General features: G+C 36.1%; 1 protein-coding gene across 1 annotated transcript; it reads right to left on the bottom strand.

Moving 5' to 3' along the window:
* Positions 1–365: 365 nt before the first annotated feature.
* Positions 366–19349, bottom strand: LOC118277560 (digestive cysteine proteinase 2). Its single transcript, XM_050696190.1, has 16 exons — positions 19212–19349; positions 18797–18884; positions 17383–17470; positions 10568–10673; positions 10090–10213; positions 8608–8749; positions 7963–8078; positions 7323–7437; positions 6538–6618; positions 5996–6117; positions 5462–5563; positions 4709–4835; positions 4031–4136; positions 3503–3592; positions 3024–3121; positions 366–2539 (listed from the first exon to the last, which is right to left on the bottom strand). Exons 2-16 carry the CDS (start codon positions 18855–18857, stop codon positions 2353–2355), a joined length of 1665 nt encoding a protein of 554 aa, XP_050552147.1. The 5' UTR covers positions 18858–18884; positions 19212–19349; the 3' UTR covers positions 366–2352.
* Positions 19350–19519: the final 170 nt, after the last annotated feature.

Raw genomic sequence — 19519 nt, 5'->3', positions numbered from 1 at the left:
AGCAATCGCCGCCGCCCATGGACACCCTGATTACCAGAGGCGTTACATGTGCACTGGCGGTTTTTTGGGGTTAGGAATTTAAGGGTTGTTGGGAAATCAGGGATTGGGAAGATTGGGAAGGGGTAATTGGGCCTCCGGTGACCACACGTTGTTTCACGTCGGTTTTCTGTGAGGCGGTTTTCTCTGATCGAGTCGGCCCATTCGTGCCGAAGCATGGCTCTCCCACACTTAATGATTACTGTCTCTGTACTAAACTAATCTATATTTTCTTACCTGCATAGTAAATACTGACTGGACTATTCCTCATCTGTAGAACCAGGGAGGCATGATAAGGAAGGATATCATAGTATTAAAACAATAATATATTTTATTAAAAAAAATGTATTTCTTATAATCAGAGAGCGAAGCCAAACACAGCCTGATACAAAATTCTTATAAATCTTACAAAATAAAGAGAATCCTTTTCACTTAAAAACATAGACAATTTCACTTAGAATTTTTAGACAAGGCAACACTCAAAGCAATTATTTAATCTGTTTTAGAATAAAAATAATAGAAATAGTAATTAAATAATAAATCTATCTTTTTGTACCTGCATATTTATGGAAAAACATATAATATGTATTATAATATTGCATTTAGATATAAAAACATATTTTTGATAGATTAATATTTTGGTTCAAAAGTTGAGGTCGAAACTTTAAGATATTTCAGATATTTGGATATGTATTTATTTTGTCTATATTGCTATATAATTATTTTTATATACAGTCGACTCTCGTTAATTCGAAACTGTTTTACTATAAAAATATTTTGAATTGCCGAATGTTAGAAATTGACAAATAAATGGTCCGAAATTAAAATTTACCTCAAAATTAAGTGTGTTTGGTTATGTGGATTTGATTTTTTAATTCAAATTACCAAGTGTACAAAAATATATTGATTTAGTTCGAAAAATAAAGAGGTTTTCTAGAAACCTCGTGATAACTAAATAAATAAATAAACTGTTTGAATTAACGAGAGTCGATTATAAAATAATATTTATTCGAGTTAATCATAGAATCCTTGACCGGCAACGAACATTAACTTTATAACAGATAACATGAATATATTTATGAATAAAATCTTATTGCGAGAAAAATATATTACAACTGTTATTAAACATTATTTTGTAGGAGTTTCAAAAATACATTATTTATGTAATAAATCACATTAAAAAAAATGTTAAAGATTTGATATTAATGAACATTATTAAATAATTAAATTCAGGACAAACCTCTTATTAAACAATAAGAGATTCCATTAGATTCATGAAGCATTGTTATTAGAATTAATTATTTGTTATATTATAATTATAAAAATATATTAGCTATTCTCAACACCTCAATACATATCTTGCTTCTAATATTATAATATTGCAATTAGAAATTTGAATTCAATGTTACACTGAATATACATATAAAAAAGGTATTAATTTTATTTAATTATTACTAGTAACAACTTTAACTTTAGTTATTTTTAGGCCACTACAAACGAGTGAACTGTTACGTCAAAAGAATGCAACTATCCCTCACAACTTGCATAAGTGTGAGCGAGAGATCTGATAAAAATTACTCTTTTATGGTATAAGCCGGTAAACGAGCAGACGTATCACTTGATGGTAAGCAATCGCCGCCGCCCATGGACACCCGAAACACCAGAGGCGTTACAAGACTTATAACAGTTCGCACGTTTGTAATGTCTCAATTATAGTAACATTGCAATTGACAAATAACTGTTAAATATTAACTTCGAAACTGAAATATAATTAACTTAATCTAATGTAATCGGTCTTACCCTACAGAAAGTCTTACCCTACCCAGTCCAACGGTCTTAACCGGAATTAATTTCCATTCTAAATCTAAAATCTTTGGATAAAGTTGGATTTTGACATTAGTTCTATAGAATAGGCTAGTTTCCTACTAGTCAAATTCAATACTTTTTTCGAAACGTCAAAAACCGATATTTTCTATGAACTTTGTATGAAATACTCTATTATGACGTCATTAGATTTTTACGTCAAATAGCAGACTTATTTCTAGAAAAAAACGAAAATTAAGTAGTTCATCAAATTTATGAATGAGAGTGTGATTTTTTTTTTGAATATTTTATTTTATTGAAATGTTGTAATAATTTATTTTTGACCGAGGATACTACCCAATTTCTGTCTAAAACTCACGATTAATCCAGAGACTTGGGATCAAGATTTGATCATAAAATTAATCTAGACAGGGTATGATTAATACCAAAGTCTTAAAAATCTCAAACAGGGTAATTCAACATGTTAAGGTAAGACCGGCTCCTAGTATTACCCTATATTAAAACGTAAGTAGGGGCGGTCTGCACCCCACAATTGTTGTCCTTAGTGGACATGAGTACGTATCCATCGTTACCCCACATGTTGGACCAGGAATTCTTGACCAGCCAGTACTTCTGGCCTTTCAGGATACCGTAGCCTACTGCGAGGACTGCGTGGTCAAGCTCGTCGATTTTGTTGTGGCTGTGAATAAGAAATATGTTAAGAAAGGTCCTTTTCTAAGGCTTTCAAGATAGATAAATAAAACATTTTTTATCAAAAAGGCTTTGTCTTGACACTAGGATATTTTCGATATATCATGAATATGTATGCAAACATAAAAATTGCAAACTAATCCTTAGTGTGATGTGTTTATGTGGATCACACAGAGTTGCTCCGTGCGGGAATAGAACCAGCTACACGATGCGAGACAGTGAGAAAAAGTGTAGTTTAAGGGTACTTTTCCACTAGGTATGTGCTAAGTAGCTATGCTAAGATGTAATAGCTAAACTGTAAAACTATGTGACCGTTTCCAGAGATAATATATTATGTTTAATTATTTGATAATGATGAAATTTTTTAATACTTTTTAATGAAGTAGAAGCAGCTTTTTGCGTTTACTATTTTATCACCAGAAATAAAACTAATTCTTTGTCTTTGATATATAAAATAAAAAAATATAACTCACCACGCTGGCTCGTAGTAAACGCCGTTGGAGTAAAAGCTGAACGATTTGTGTGCCGCATCAATAGCCACGGAAATGGGACCGTGCTTGAAGATTGCCAGCTGCAAAAGAAGAGATACTTAGTAAATAATAAATATTATAATAATAACAAAACAGTTGTGAACTAACTGTCTCTTTGGTAAAGTCCCTAGCAAGAGGTTCTTAGTTCGATTCTGATAAAAAAAATATTAGGGTTCCCGACTTGCACATTACTCATTTGAAACACGAAAGGAATTACAGATGCGTTAGAGTACTTTTAGGTAACTATGCTACGATGATGTAATAGCTAAGCTGTGACACTATCTGACCGTTTCCACTGATACTAAGTTATGTAGCTGTGCGAGAAAGATACGCAGCTCGAGTATGCGATGTATTGTTGTTATTTATAAAATATCAAAATTTCATATAGTAACCTAAATTCCTCCTCATCATTGATCACTTACCCTGAGAGCCTTCTCATCATTACTGGTGACATTCACCCATCCCTTGATCTTGGTGGCGATGCTGACGTTGTCCAGGTGACAGTAGCCATCCTGCAATAAATATTAATAATTATAGACGAAAATATAAATAAAAAAAATAAGGAAAAGACTCAACGCAACAAACAGGCTATCGTTGACCCTACAGCGCACGATTTTTTAACCTCTAAATAAATATAAATATGTGCTAATAAGTAATACTATTTCTAGGAAAAATACAAAAAAAAAATCTATGCGTGCCATATGTACACAACAGTAGTAACACTATAACACAGTAACTATAAACAATAGTAACACAATGTAGGAACACTGCACTATAGGGTTAACTGCCAAACAAAACGTTCTATTCCTGTGTCGAACAAACTACTATTTGACTTTCAGTCTTTCAAACATTCTTCAAGTAACATCTAGTCTGCGCATTTAACCTTCCATTATCTCTGCCTATCCCGATAAGAGACAAGCGTGACGATTATGTACGTAAGAGGAACCTACCTGTCCAAGATAGTCTCCATAGGACTCCTCAGTAGGCAGGCCGTGTTTCATGATCCATTGGTACGCTCTGAAGTCCTCGCCGCCGTCACAGCCGTTGTTTCCGAAGCTATAAGGCAAAAACACAGACTTTAAAATATCTACTAAAATCATGGTAAAACCAAATACCAATTCGTCTGCATTTTTTTAGATTACGAAAATGTGGTAGTCTTTAGGGAGAGTAAAGTTCCCTAAGAAAAGGAGGATCCTCCGACAAGGCGAGGTGATCATGCCTGGCGGGCTTTCTACTTTGACTGCCTCGTTGGTCGTGTGGTCACAAGTGCGACTGCCGGACAAGGGGTCTCGGGTTCGATTCCCGGGTCGGGCAAAGTACTGCTGGGCTTATTTTGGTTTTTCGAAAATTTCTCAGTAGTAGCACGGATTTTGGAATTGTGCTCAATATATGGCAATAGGCTCACCCCCTATTATATGGGACTTATAAGTTATAACACAAATGTTAGAAAGTGGGTGCACCTCTGCCTAAATCTTCGGGGATAAAAGGCGTGACGTTAACGTATTTGTTGTGGAAATTCAAACAAAAAATTAAATAACAAACAAAATTCTTATAATTTTGACAAATATCCCAAGAGAATGGCTTTTTTAATAACACTTATAGTATGTAGAAGCTAGAGCTCTGCTTACCCCCAGGAGCAGTCGACGAGTGCCTGCTGCGAGAGCCTCTCCAGCTTCCCTCCGTTGCTGAGGAACAGCGCGCCCTCCACCGCGCCCGTCGTACCGAACGACCAACACGACCCGCATACTGACTGGTCTGTCCACATAAACATATGATTAAGAAACTACAGAAAACATACACATATCATTTCTAATTATAATGTTTGTGTGATTAATAGCCAGGTGAGAAGACATCTTTGTCCAGAATCGGGGGAGGACTCGCCGAATATGATGGTCTATCGTTTGTTCTCTTGAATCTTATTTTAATACCTAAGATTAAGGTTATATAGTTTTGTCATTGTATTTAATGTTTATTAGATTGAAATTGTATTTGTTTGTATTGTTAGTTAGCACCCAGATGGCGCCAATATAGCATGGGTAGTCATGCGCAAGTCACTGTAGTTTAATATCTAATGACACACACACAGACGACAGACGTAGCAACATTTCGTCAGAATCTAATAAACTTTGAAAATATTTATTTAATCTATGATAGTACTATTGTTTGTATGTTGACTGCACGGTTGACGCGGCTGGCCAACCGGCTGCCGTGCAACATGAAGCGGGTTTGATACTCGCACGGAACAACTCTTTGTGTGATCCACAAATTGTTGTTTCGGGTCTGAGTGTCATATGTATATGAAATTGTATGTTTGTAAACGCACCCACGACACAGGGTAAAATCATAAGGTGGGGCGAAGTTTAAAAATAATATATATTTACCTTTAACCGGAGTGACAGCGCCGAACAGTCTCCAGTCGTGTTCACTGGGCAACTTGTCCGACTCCTCCTCTACTAGAGATTGGCTGTACGGGAACATGAGACCTACACACAGATATACATATTACATATTGATTGAAAAATATATAAAATTATATGTCGACTTGTCAGTAAAACCGATGAATCGGGAGCCAAGAAGATCCATTATAAATAATACTTGAGCCAGCCCATAAATCATAGTAACCACCAACCTCCCTCAATATGAAATATACCAATAATATATTTTAACGATACGATTATTCATCTTAATTTGTTGATTTATGTCTATACAGTAGCTACTCTCGCGCGGTATCACCCGCTCTACTCAGCTCCTGGATGTTTTATAGCCTACCTTGATAAATGCACTATCCAACACAATAAGAATAATTCTAATTGGGTCCATCGTTCTGAAGATTAACGCGTTCAAACAAACAAACTTATAAGCTTTATTTATTATATTAGTGTATGTAAAAGTGAGTAATGTAAATTATACCGTACCGTGGTTGGGTCCGGAGTACCTGCGCCCGCGCAGCGCGGCGAGCTCAGTGTCGGTGCGGTCGGCGAGGTGGTTCACCGCCATCGTGAACGAACGACGCGCACGGTTGTGCGAGAATATCAGTCTGGGGACGTATATTTAACTGTTACAACTAAATATATAATATCTAATTAACACTGTAAAATGCTGTGTCCTAGCAGAACACCAATGTGTGTTTGTGTTAAAAGTTAGCGATAAGAATTTACCTATGCGCTATGACCATAAAAAGCTTGCGCTATGACAATCAAGAGCTTGCGCAATGACCATCAAGAGCTTGCGCAATGACCATCAAGAGCTTGCGCAATGACCATCAAGAGCTTGCGCAATGACCAACAAGAGCATGCGCCATGACCATCCAATTGCGCAACGACCATCAACGGCTCGCGCAATGACCAAGAGTTTGCGCATAAGCAGTAATCTAGTAAATAAACCTATTAAGCGGGCTGATATTGTGTTAATAATCGTCTGTCACAACATTTGCCAGATAATAGGAACAACCACATACCTGAGGTTCTGCCTGAAGATATTCAGCCTCTTCTCATGTTCCACGTCGCTGGCGTACTGTTTGCCGTGCTTGGTCTTGAACCTGTAACATCATACATTTTAATTAAACCATATTGTATTGTGAACCTGATTGAAAAAGAGTAACCTATGGAGTTTCTTGCTCGTTCTTCTCCATAGGAATCTACACTTTGGAACGAGCAAATAGCTTCACTAGAGGACTGATCGACAGACAGACATTTTGTTTTTTTTTATATTATAATATTTGCTTTGACGTTCAAAAGTGCCTCCAAAAGTCTCGGTCTATTTGAAATAAATAATTTTGACGTTTTGACTTTGACAGCAATTTTGTTTAATGGCCGAAGTTAACGCAATAAACTACAATGACCACCGACTTTTGATCAATGACAAAAGCGCTTAATATTTATATCGCTTTATATTTTTGACGAATACTCAACAGAACTAAATGTCAAAAATCATTCTAAGCCCGAGGGTTTTGGATCAAGACCAACACCTTGATAATCACTACGTAGTATAAAACAAAGTCGCTTTCTCTGTCCCCTTGGTTTGCTTACATCTTTAAAACTACGCAACGGATTTTGTTACGGTTTCTTTTAATAGATAGACTGATTTAAGAAGAAGGTTTATATGTACAGTTTTTATTTTTATTTTTTTATATTGTAATTACTGCTTTGACGTTCAACACATGAGTTACATGCATAATATTTCAACATTGCACCCATGCGAAGCTGGGGCGGATCGCTAGTTAACAATAATGTAGTATGTTACCTGTCAAACTCGCTGATAACATGTGCGTCCTTGGCGGGGTGAACGAACTCCATCATCGGGTTGAAGGTAGCGTAGTGGCGGACTCCCGGACCGGGGAACGACGAGCATTTCATCGCTGGGAGAAGAATAATTTGCTTTTAGTTGAGATTTTGAGATTGTATTTATTTTATTGTATTTAATTTTAACCCGTTATATGGCGGAACGCAGATCTACGGGAGCCGAAATGTGTTGTCTATTGTGTCTCATATATCGATAGACAAGTGGTTAATCTAAGGATTTGATATATTGTTTAAATCAGACAAAATATCGAAATATTTTTTTATGTTACGTACGTCCAAATCCTCAAACGCCACTCAATTTTAAGACGCTCTCAACAATAGTTCTGTCTCTACAAATTCTTTATAAATGACAGAGATAGCACGATATTAAAGTACAACTTAAAATTGAGTAGCGTTTCAGTATTCGGGCGATAGAATATCAATGTAAAATAAAAACTAACTCGATGTCCCAAAATTTGCACTATGGATATACTAATTCAAAGAGACCAAATGATTTACACATTATTGTTGCAAATTACAGTACCATTGCGTTTCGGAGTTATTATTTAAAAATACATAGACGTCTAATTTATCGTACTTACAGGGATCAACGACGAACACGTTGGGGTCAATGTCCTCTACATCATAGTCCACATAGTCAATGTAGTAGTGGTCGTAGTGGGAGCCGAGCAGGGAGTTGTACCCTTTCATCTCGTACCTGGGGAGAAAAGACATTTGCAAATAAAGAAACAGTACCCTTAGTACGCGTTAACTTAATGTTTAGGATCTGATTGGTTGGCTTATTCGAGCCGACCAATCAATACCCTTAGTACGAGTTTGTTTTACGTTTAACGAGATCGAATCGAGAGCGCGTTCGGCGCTCTGATTGGTTAGTTTATTGGCATTGGCGGAGTGATACCACGGCCTACACAGAAAACCGACGTGAAACAACACTTGCGTTGTGTTTCCTTGTGTGAGTGAGGTTACCGGAGAACCAATTCCCCTTTCCCAATCCCCGATTCCCCAACAACCCTTAAATTCCTAACCCCCAAAAAGCCGGCATCACACTTGTAACGCCTCTGGTATTTCAAGTGTCCATGGGCGGCTGCGATTGCTTACCATCAGATGATCCGTCGGCTCGTTTACCGGCTTATACCATAAAAAAAATTGATGAAGCCGGCTCAATTTCCCATTTACTACTCATGCGGGCAAGGTGGCGGGCTAAAACAAATAGTAGACATATTTACCTGACGGGGATAGGCACAGACACGCCGCGTTCCTTCAGCGACTTCTTGTACTTCACCCACATGGTGTACTTGTTCAGCTTCTGCCCAATCACCTGCACGAATTGCCACTTCGCCGTCTCCGAGTCTTGCATATTTTCTGTGCCTGAAACAATACATAACATAGGCTTTTATTTCTTCTTTTTTTAATGTTGGCCAACACTAGGATTCCCTCCTGTGTCGTGATTGCGTTTACAAACGTTCAAGTTCATAAATTACATGAAACCTAGACCCGAAACAACAATTTGCGGATCACACAGTTGCCCCGTGCGGGATTCTAACCAGCTACACATTGCGAGGCAACGCGCAAACGTGTAGTCTTATGGTGCTTTTCTACCAGATATGTTCTATGTAGCTATAATACGAAGATGTAATAGCTAAGCTGTGAAACTATGTGACTGTTTCCACTGATACTAAGCTATGTAACTGTGGGAGGAAGATGCGCAGCTCGTGTACGAAATGTATTAATAGTATTCTTTTTTTTTTTATTCGACAAAAGCTAATGCTTGACTACAATCCCATCTGATGGTAAGCCATCTATGGCATTCATGCGTAACAAGCATCCATAGCACGCATCTTTCCATAGAAAAACATAGCTTAGTTAAGTCAGTTTCTACCAGTGCTAAGCTATGTGTACCAACGAATACGATTGGTGGAAGCCAAACGCAATAGCTGTTGACAATGATTGATGCACAGTCAATATGACAGCCAATATTCAACAGTTACCATGTTACGTGTCGTTACATGATAGTTATAATGACTAATGCCTAAATTAGGCAACGACTATAACAATGCCTATTGTCATATGCTAGGTATAGCCTGTATAGGTTTGATTCTAAACTCTGCTGTTTCAGGAATCTTATCTAGCGAAAAGTAATTTATAGTATTGCTAAATAGGTATTATTGAGTTTGTAGATTTCTGAAATTGTCTAAATCCTATCTAATAAAAAAAATGGAATGTATAATAACGCATAGTTCTTGTATAGCATAGTAACTTTTAGCAAAATAGTCAAAATTGAGTGACACATTATTTTAATTTATAATGAGAAATAATCATCCAATGTCTTCTACCGCCTTGTGTAAGGCGAGAGAGAGTGTTAGCATTTTACTGACTAAACACCACCCCGTTCCCGTTTGGTGAGGCAAGAGAGTATCAGAATTTTGATTGACTGACTAAAAACCACTCCGTTCTACTCCTGCTTCGAGCCGGAGCCCCGGTAATCCGCTAGCTCAGATCAAGTAACATTAAATTTACGAATTCCCAACGATAACAGTCCAGATTTGTTGTCGGTGTATGGCAACATCCTCCAAAACTGCTTAACACATTAGAGGCCATGTCAAACAACGCTGACCGATACTAGTGGAGGAATAGCCTTTAATATTTTCTCGTTGGTAGTGAAAGGCTTAAAAAAACTACTTAAAAATAATATGTTTGTAAAAACTTACCAATATATTTGAAGTCTGTCATATCAGGCAGCACGGTTTGGACAGCGATGCTGTTGTCGCTGCTGCCGTTGACTTGCAGACATGTGTCCTGGTTGAGCACCTCCTCCGTGGTGACTGGCGCGATCTGCAGAAGAAGAGGGAAATTGGCTTAGTAAACATCACATTGGAAAGGACCTAAAGATTCACGGAGCAAGTAGAGTGATACCACAATCTCTCTCAAAAAACCAGCGTAAAACAATGTTTGCGTTTTGTTTCACCTTGTGAATAAATTCTATGATTAGTTTAATTATTACAAACCATAGACATTTTGTAGGGTGACATTGGTCAATAGGTTTGTCTCTGGTCAAATTGTATAAATTAGCTATGTCTCTTGTACTTTCTGTCTTGTTCCTAAAATATAGACTTGTACCTCAATCCTGTATTGCATACATTACAAGTTAGATCTACTCCCATGGTTGCTATGCTACTTTACACTCACCTTGATAGAAGTACCGTAGGGTTTGAACACAGTTGCCGAAAGCTGGTACGTCTTGACCATACCGCCATAGTAGTCGATTCTGGACTTGCCCGCTTGGCTGTCGAACCTGACGAACAAAGATATGTTTCATTAGTAAAGAAGTTTCGATGAATGAAAAGAGCCTACTACATAATTATTAGGATTGTCCTTTCCTTGCAAGGGACCACAGGGTCCCGGACCTTTGAAAGGAGTACGAGGAGGTATGTACGAGGAGCCGAAGCCAACACGCAGAGGCCCGTTGAACAATTTTATTTTAATCTAAACTAAATGTAATGGGACATCAGCCGGCTTATTATGATTATTATTTACTGTAACTCCTGTAAACCAAAATCAGTAAAACAGCTCTATAATGAATTCTAACTTTGTATTGAGGTTTAAATGCTTTTTTTATAAATCGTTGTCCCACTCCAGGATTTTCTCCTGTGTCGTGGGTGCGTTTACAAACATACAAGTTCACATACACATGACACCCAGACACGAAATAACAATTTGTGGATCACACAAAGAGTTGCTCGATGCGGGAATCGAACCCGCTACACGTTGCACGGCAGCCAATTACCCACCGCGCCAACCGTACAGTCCGATCAATATATCAATTATTTCATACCTCCAGATAAATATGAGAGAGAACTTAGATTTACTGTTCCTATAAAGTCAAACTGAACCAACTTTCACTTGAACTCCCTCTATAACATAAAATAACTCTTGTTTTCTTTGATTTGATCTCATTAATCTATTTGGCACGTAAATAGAGCTGCGCCAACAAAGGGTAGAGATAAAGTGTGTCGTTTGAACTTTATCTAAAGGTCGGGCCGATACGCGGTCATATTATCACGCAATGTAGATTTACATGGTCAGTACAGGTTTTTACTAGTTATTTTTGCGACTTCTAACATGTATATAAAGTCTTGTTTTCTCCTGATACTTTGGGAATTTCAGGTAATATTCTTATTCTATAGATATACATATATTGAAACAATGTAGTATACGTATTATTTAACAATAGGGATGATGACGGGGTTAAAATCGATTTAGTCCGTCAGCTAGGTAACGAAAAAATATTTGACACTTGTTTTTTTTTATTTTTTCATATTATAAGATAGCAATAGGTACTTAGATAAAAACGAATCAAAGTTTAATAGTGAGAGCAAATACGTCATTTCTACGTATAAAACGTACGTAGAAGTGACGTCACGCGATATTTCAAATCATTGTATTGTTGAAAGTATTTTATACGTGTCTAATGTTTTAGAATAATCCAAAAAACGGACATTAAAATAAAAATTAGTCATCTACCCTATCATATCTTATAACAACAACATGAAAAGTAGGTGACATTCAACCGCTGGACTATGAGTCTCCTCACGTACCTATAGTGTGCCTCGTTAGAATTCTCAGACAGAGAAATCCACATTTTTTGTTTAGAAGTCAATGACCTCAGAATTGAAATGGTAACTCGATAACTTAGTCATTGACGAGCATGCATGAAAAGACTGATGACTCTTGATGAAGAAAAAGAGGTATGTAAGATATATAGCAATTGGCATTCCACAGTCTCTGCCTACTCCTAAGGAGATAGGTGTGAGGTTATGTATTAGTTTTAGACACTAGTTTGTTTGTTATTAAGTAATTAAGTATTCTAGTAGTTTTAGAAAAAAAAATTAAAATCAGTTTTCAGTCACATCAAACGTAATGTTACTAAGTAATGTAATAATTTCCGCAAACATTTAGGGAGGTAAAAATTACAAACTATTAAAATGAACGCAAATCGGAGCAATGAGTTTTCCTCGATTGATTATCCAGTTGTTCAACATTATGCTAGTTCTACAGTGAAACTTGGTTAAGTGGGACCTGGATAAGTGAGAAACCTCCACAACTGGAACTCATACTGAGGTCCCTACCCATTGGCACTGAATTACCTCTATTAGTGGGACAAACAACCCTCTATATCTGGGATTCGTTCTTTCGATTTATCATCTTAGTTACCTCTATAACTGAGACAGCACGTGAATTTTAATGCATAAACCTCAGTAACTGAGACAACATGGTTTTGTTTGTTGATTTACTTATTCTTATTCATTTATAATGTGCACATAACACATTGTTTTATTTTAGAATCACACATCTTTATGTAAAATAACCCGTATGTTCACCTCCATTAATGGAACCCTCTGTAAATGAGACAAATGTGCATTTATACCTGGTTATCTGAGACACTGGGTTAGTGGAATACCTCTATAAGTGATACCAGTTTGAAGGTCCCTTGATGTCTCACTTAACGAGGTTTCACTGTATAAACATATATAGTAGATTAACTAAAATCACGGTTTACTCAACTAAAATTTATGGAGAAAAGCTCTACAAGTTTCGAGTCACAGAGAGACTCTTCAACATGAGCAGCGTGCCCAAACTCGGCGACAACGCGCTTCCTAATAGATTGGTAGAGCCTAGCCTGGTTAGTTAATTTAGTTTATCTCACGATAATTATTATAAAAATATACTACATAGTTTGTATGCTCTCAGGCCAACGCGGAAGTTATTGGGAGAACCCTATTTTTTTATGGATTAGGTGGCAAACGAGCATGCGAGTCACCTGATGATAAGCGATCAGTGCCGCCCAAGGACACCCACAACACCATAGGAGACACAGTTATGTCTTTTAGTTGACGTTTTGTGGATATGATGATGAAACGGATTCTTGAATCAGCTGAACTCATACCTGTTACTTAGGAACAAAATATTTCACATTCAACACGTACAATGACCTTACAAGAAACGTTCGCGTGTCTGACACCGTTCGTTACATTACATAAAAACAACTTATAGCCTAATTCTATACTAGCACAGAATACTTTATATGAATCATATTATCGTCTGTATAATGCGCTTGCGCTCAATTGTTACTTTACCTACATTCAAACACGATATTGTATTGAAATCTTAGAGAAGTAACAGTTGAATTTTATAGACAAGATTTTTTTGTATAAGCCGGTAAACGAGCAGACGAATCATCTGATGGTAAACAACTACACTTATGGACACCTTATGGACACCCGAAACATCAGAGGGGTTAAAAGTGCGTTACCGGCCTTTTTGGGGTTAGGAATTTAAGGGTTGTTGAGGAATCCGGGTTGGGACTGAGAGATTGAGAAGGGAGTAATTGGGCCACCGGCGACCTCACTTATACAATGAAACACAATGCAACAAGGTAGATACAGGTGCTGTCTCATGCTAAGTCACTTTTATTTAATTGACAGTTTAGATACGTAGCTCTAATGCTCATCTTTAATATAGGTAACTGCCTGACATAATACCACAACGTTAGTAATCCACATTACATGGCATACATTACATAATGCCAGTCATCGCCCAGGTGACGGACAACCATAACAAACCGCGCGATACAGTTAGTTTGTTTGTAAGCTATGACGTGTTCCTACTGACAATACATTGTTTGCTGGACAAGTGTAGGCGCTGGCGCATCTATATTCGGACTATATGCTTGATTTTGATTTACTGTCGAAATAAATCAATATTGTTCATGATCGATTTACAGCCGAAATAAATCAACGATCTCAACTTATGATCGATTTTTTATATTAGTTATCCGCTCATACTGTTGTAGTTCTTTTCTCTAAAGACCACTACAGAACCAACTTGCACGGTTCTGTCACATTATCTTCTATTTCATTGTCTGGACTTTAAAAGAGACTATGACCTCTGAGTTTGTTTCGGCATTTCTTCTCAGAGTAGTCAGATAGGAAATGCCGGCCTCATCTAGCTATTTGAAATATTGACGTGTAAAAGTGTTATTTTATGACCTATTTACAGAAATAAATATCATTTATCATTAGTTGTATGGTTTATGATTTTTCATTTAAGTGTGGGAGAGCCTTCGGTACGAATGGGCCGACTCGACCGAAGTAATACCACGGCCTCATATAAAACCGATGTGAAATCAACGCTTGCGTTGTGTGAGTGAAGTTTCCGGAGGCCCTACCCCCATCCCAATCCCCAACAACCCATAAATTCCCAACCCCCAAAAGGCCGTCAACACACTTGTAACGCCTCTGGTGGTTCATGTGCTCATGGGCGGTAGCCATTACTGACCATCAAGTGATCCGTCTGCTCGTTTACCGGCTTATACCATAAAAAATAACATACCTACTTATATCTCATTATGAGTACGTTATTCAAATGATATTGTCACATTACTTTTAAATTAAAACAACACTTATATCATTGACACAGCTGTTGGAAGCATTGTTTAGAATAATGATTCACAGATGTACACAGATAGATCTAGACTAGGTATATTTTCTAGGTCGTAAGGTTCACTAGGTCATAGGTGAAGCACCGACGAAGAATGTTAACACCAAACTTAGCTATTGATGTAGGCTTAATTTTAGTTTTGGTAAACAAACTTAACTTAATTATTTTCATTGTTAAGAGAATAGGGTACATAGATGACTAATTTTTATTTTAATGTCCGTTTTGTAGATTATTAAACACGTATTTTTTATTTTCTTACGGAAACAAATACTTTCGAAGATATGTTGATTTGAAATATCGTGTGACGTCACTTCTAGGTACGTTTGATACGCAGAAATGACGTCTTTGCTTCCACTCCTACTGAGCCCTCTGAATACAATTCCAAACTTCGTGCCAAAGAAAAAAAAATCCCGAATATCTTTAATACTAATTGCTGTGTCCGTCTCTGAAATTGAAACCTTTTATTAATAAGTAAGTAATATGTTGTTATGTACACATAACACACTAATGTAAGCTGAAGAGTTTGTTCGTTTGTTTGTTTGAACACGCTAATCTCCGGAACTACAGGACCGATTTCAATGATTCTGTTTGAATTAGATAGGGCATTTATCGAGGAAAGTTATAGGCAATAAAACATCGCGCTATGACCAATAGGAGCCGTGCAGAGGAAAAGCATCAGCGCGCGACTAACTATTCTTAAAATAAGACACTATACCTACAATTTTATTACAAACAAATAATTAATTACATTGTAACCAACATAATATTATTACAATGAGCAGGAAAATCAAAGTTTCCTTATTATAAGTTAGCCAGCTTTTCAAAACTAGACTGTATGCAGGTATTATTGCCCAACCGCTATAGAACCACAGATGTTAGGTATACATATAATGTTATTCTTAGAATCATGACTGACAACAGAACATTAAGTAGGCTACTACTTACCTACATGTATTATTATGTGTGCGCAGAGCTAAGCTGGCTTGTTTTTGTTAACAATTTCTCAGAAACAGATACCTCGTGAAAACACTTAAAAAAAATATGTTTTGTTGGATGTTGTTTTTGTATTCATTTTATTTGTATTTTATGGTTTTATTATTTTTAGTCGAATTTAATTTAGTATAATAATATGAAATGTATAAAGCTTTGGTGTTTTTTTTTTTTTTTGAGGGGTGAAAATCATCCAATGACTTCTCCCGCCTTGAGCAAGGTGAAAGGGAGTGTCAGACTCTTACTGACTAAAAACCACCCCGTTCCTTCTCCTGAAATTCGACCCGGAGCCCCGGTAAAATTCGACCCGGAGCCCCGGTAAAATTCGACCCGGAGCCCCGGTAAAATTCGACCCGGAGCCCCGGTAAAATTTGACCCGGAGCCCCGGTAAAATTCGACCCGGAGCCCCGGTAAAATTCGACCCGGAGCCCCGGTAAAATTCGACCCGAAGCCCCGGTAAAATTCGACCCGGAGCCCCGGTAAAATTTGACCCGGAGCCCCGGTAAAAACGCTTGGGTGTAAAGACTGTTATGTTATACCATTTTACTTTAAATAAATAAATGTTTATTATTGTTGCTATCATTGCTGTTCGTTAGTAAATAAACTCGAAAACGACTGGAGCGCTTTGGTCATATTCTCATGTTGGTCTTGAATTATTTGTGGAAGTTCAGGGAAGATTTAAAAGGTGAGAAAAAGATGTTAGAAGCGGCACAAAGTTTGCCGGGTCAGCTATTTAGGTATAATTTTTGTCAACTGTTTTGATATCTAGCAAAGATAAGTACGTAGGTACAAAAAATAAAGATGGAGAAAATTAAGTTCTATACATAAGCATAAGTATTTAGAGTTTGTTTCCCGTGTGATACAAATAGTTAACATAACTGGCAAAAGGTTCCAGTAGGTATGTAAACGTTTTATTGAAATCATAAACGAAAGAACACGTACACAATACAAAATCAAGGATATTTGAAACTCTTGAGTTGCATTATATTATTAGTAAACGAATTACTATTAGATGAATGTGCAAAATCATAATTATGCACAAACAATTGCACATTGATGAATATGCAAAATTATAGCTATGCAAGTATTATGACTATTAATCAAGTTCCTGTTTTATTACAATTAGGAGCAAACAAACGAATTCTTCTTTTTCATTTTTTAATAAATATATTCTGATACAAGTATTTTATTAATTGGTAACGTATGTCGTATGAAAGGCAATTTAATTAACTTTAAAATGAGAGTATTTTGTTGTAAAGGAAACGCTAGTGGCTCTGTATCTTTACAGTGTAGATATGCAGGATATAAATCTATTCGATGGCGCGTAACAACACATGTTAAACCCCCTTGATCCCCTATCCCCACTGCCTTCAGCATCACACACAACCACCTCCAGACTCCGTATCAAACTTTAATTACTGTGAAACGGTCACACAGAACAACTTCTTTTGTGATCTACAAATTGTTATTTCTGGGACAACATATACATAAAAAAATATTACAAAGTAACTCACCAAGTGTAGAAAGGTTCTTTAAGTTCAGCATAAGGGATGTTCAGCGTTCCCTTCACTGTGTACACCGGATTCCATTGAGGCGGAGCATCTATAACAGGAGATAGCATTTTATTACAATGTTCAAAGCCAATAAGCAATATATTGAAGAAGGGCCAAATTAAAAGTACCCTTAACCAACGAGCATGCATGAAAAGACTGATGACTGTTAATGAAGCGAAAGAAGTATGTAAGATTTGTAGCAATTGCCATTCCACAGTCTCTGCCTAACCCTTATGCGAGATTGGTGTGAAGTTATGTATGTATGTTCAAGTCAATAATATAATACTTATGTACCACTATTCAATTGTATTGTGTACATTAAAGATTAAATAAATAAATAATACTATTAAGGAATTAGAGTGCGACATTTGTTTTGCCCTAAAAACGAATTCTACTAATCATTTATTTATACCTAATGCTTGCTATAAATTTAATTTATTTTATCAAAGTTTGAAAGTTGTTTAGTCTGTTATTACATTTAATATTATTTTGTTTCAATCCATATCAGTCTTTTGTTTTGCTATTGAACTCAATTTGTGATAAGCATGTACAAACAATCTCGGTCATTCCATTTATGTGAGACTAGCACTAACTATTCCCCTGCTGTTTCACCCTTCCTGCTCAGATAATATTGATTGTATTGTGATGTTTAATAGCCTATGACCTTCCTTGCTAATTGCACTATTCAACACAAAAGAATTATTAAAATCGGACCAATAGTTCCAGAGTCTAGGGCGTTCAAACAAACAAATAAACTCTTCCTCTTTATATGACTGTATAAATGTATAATCAGTAAGTATAGATGTAGATTTATTTTTATATTGTTTATTATAATTAAAGTAATTTGAGCTTATTAAATATTTGAGCTATTGGTAGTGGTCATAAATTTCTACCTATATTCCATAGGTCATTTAACATAACTGTTGAAAAGTGGGTGTTACATTGTACCTACAAGTGCATCTCTACCTACCCACTTGGGTATTAAAAGGTATGAAATTATCTGATGTTTATCACAACAATATTCTGAAACTACTCGAAATAAGATAAATCATTAAATGGTTTACCATAATTTAACACAAACAGTGCTTACAAACTGTGAAAAAGTAAGTATATAGAGTCCATAATTTCATGTATAATCTGTTATAAAAAAAATGTAGGTAGCTGGATTTAAAAAAAATAACTCAAAGTAGGTAATACAAAAACTAGCCACAGAGTAATAATGTTAAATCTGCAACATTACCTACATACAACTTGAACACATACATATTAACTAATTAAAAACATTGTCCTGCTAATAAATGTTAATTAAAACTTATTTACACACAAACAGTGATAAGGATGGTGAGAATATTATAAATAAATATTATTTCTTTACCTTTATCAATGTGACCGACGGCCGAGCCGAGGATAACGCAAAATATCGGTATTAACAACATCGTCGATGACCGCTCAGGACCGCAGCCCTACACAGAATGAGAATATTAAGAATCGCCAAGTACGAATCGAATCGGCGACACACATTATAAGAGAAATAAAACGGAATTCCAACTAAAAAAAAATACTTAAACTATTTACACGAGTAATCAGGTATTTTGAAAAGAATCTGAATGGTTTTTGCCGATAAAGTTTAGTTTAAAAAAAATGTTAAGCATTTCTTTACCTTACGTTTTTATAGGATTCGTAATTTTGTATAACTTGTTGTCAATGTTTAGCTGTTGTTATCTGTTTGTAATTTATTTCTATGTGTTACGAATTTATTTTAAATAACGCCAACTAGATTTAGTACTTACCCAATCGAAAATTATACTGTAATGTAACTGTTTTTTGTTGTTATTTATTAAATACACCTCCAAGCCGTAGCAAATCAGTAACTCGATTGACGTTTTCTTATTGGATTGTCAAATATGAAACATCATTGTCATTCAAGTCATATCAAGGTCTTCAATGTCACCAAAAAATTAAATATATTAGTATTTTCAGAAATTTCGTTAGGTATATCATACACAAAGAGACATCAAACTATGCAAATCGATTATTTATAAAACTTTTTTTAAATAAATCTTAAATTTCTTCACCTCTATAAACAACTAAACGAAAC

This window comes from Spodoptera frugiperda, chromosome 10 (assembly GCF_023101765.2).
Source record: "Spodoptera frugiperda isolate SF20-4 chromosome 10, AGI-APGP_CSIRO_Sfru_2.0, whole genome shotgun sequence".
In the NCBI taxonomy this organism is placed as follows: Eukaryota; Metazoa; Arthropoda; class Insecta; order Lepidoptera; family Noctuidae; genus Spodoptera; species Spodoptera frugiperda.
The sequence above is the reverse complement of the archived record's forward strand: the minus strand, read 5'-3'. Positions and strand labels throughout refer to the sequence as shown.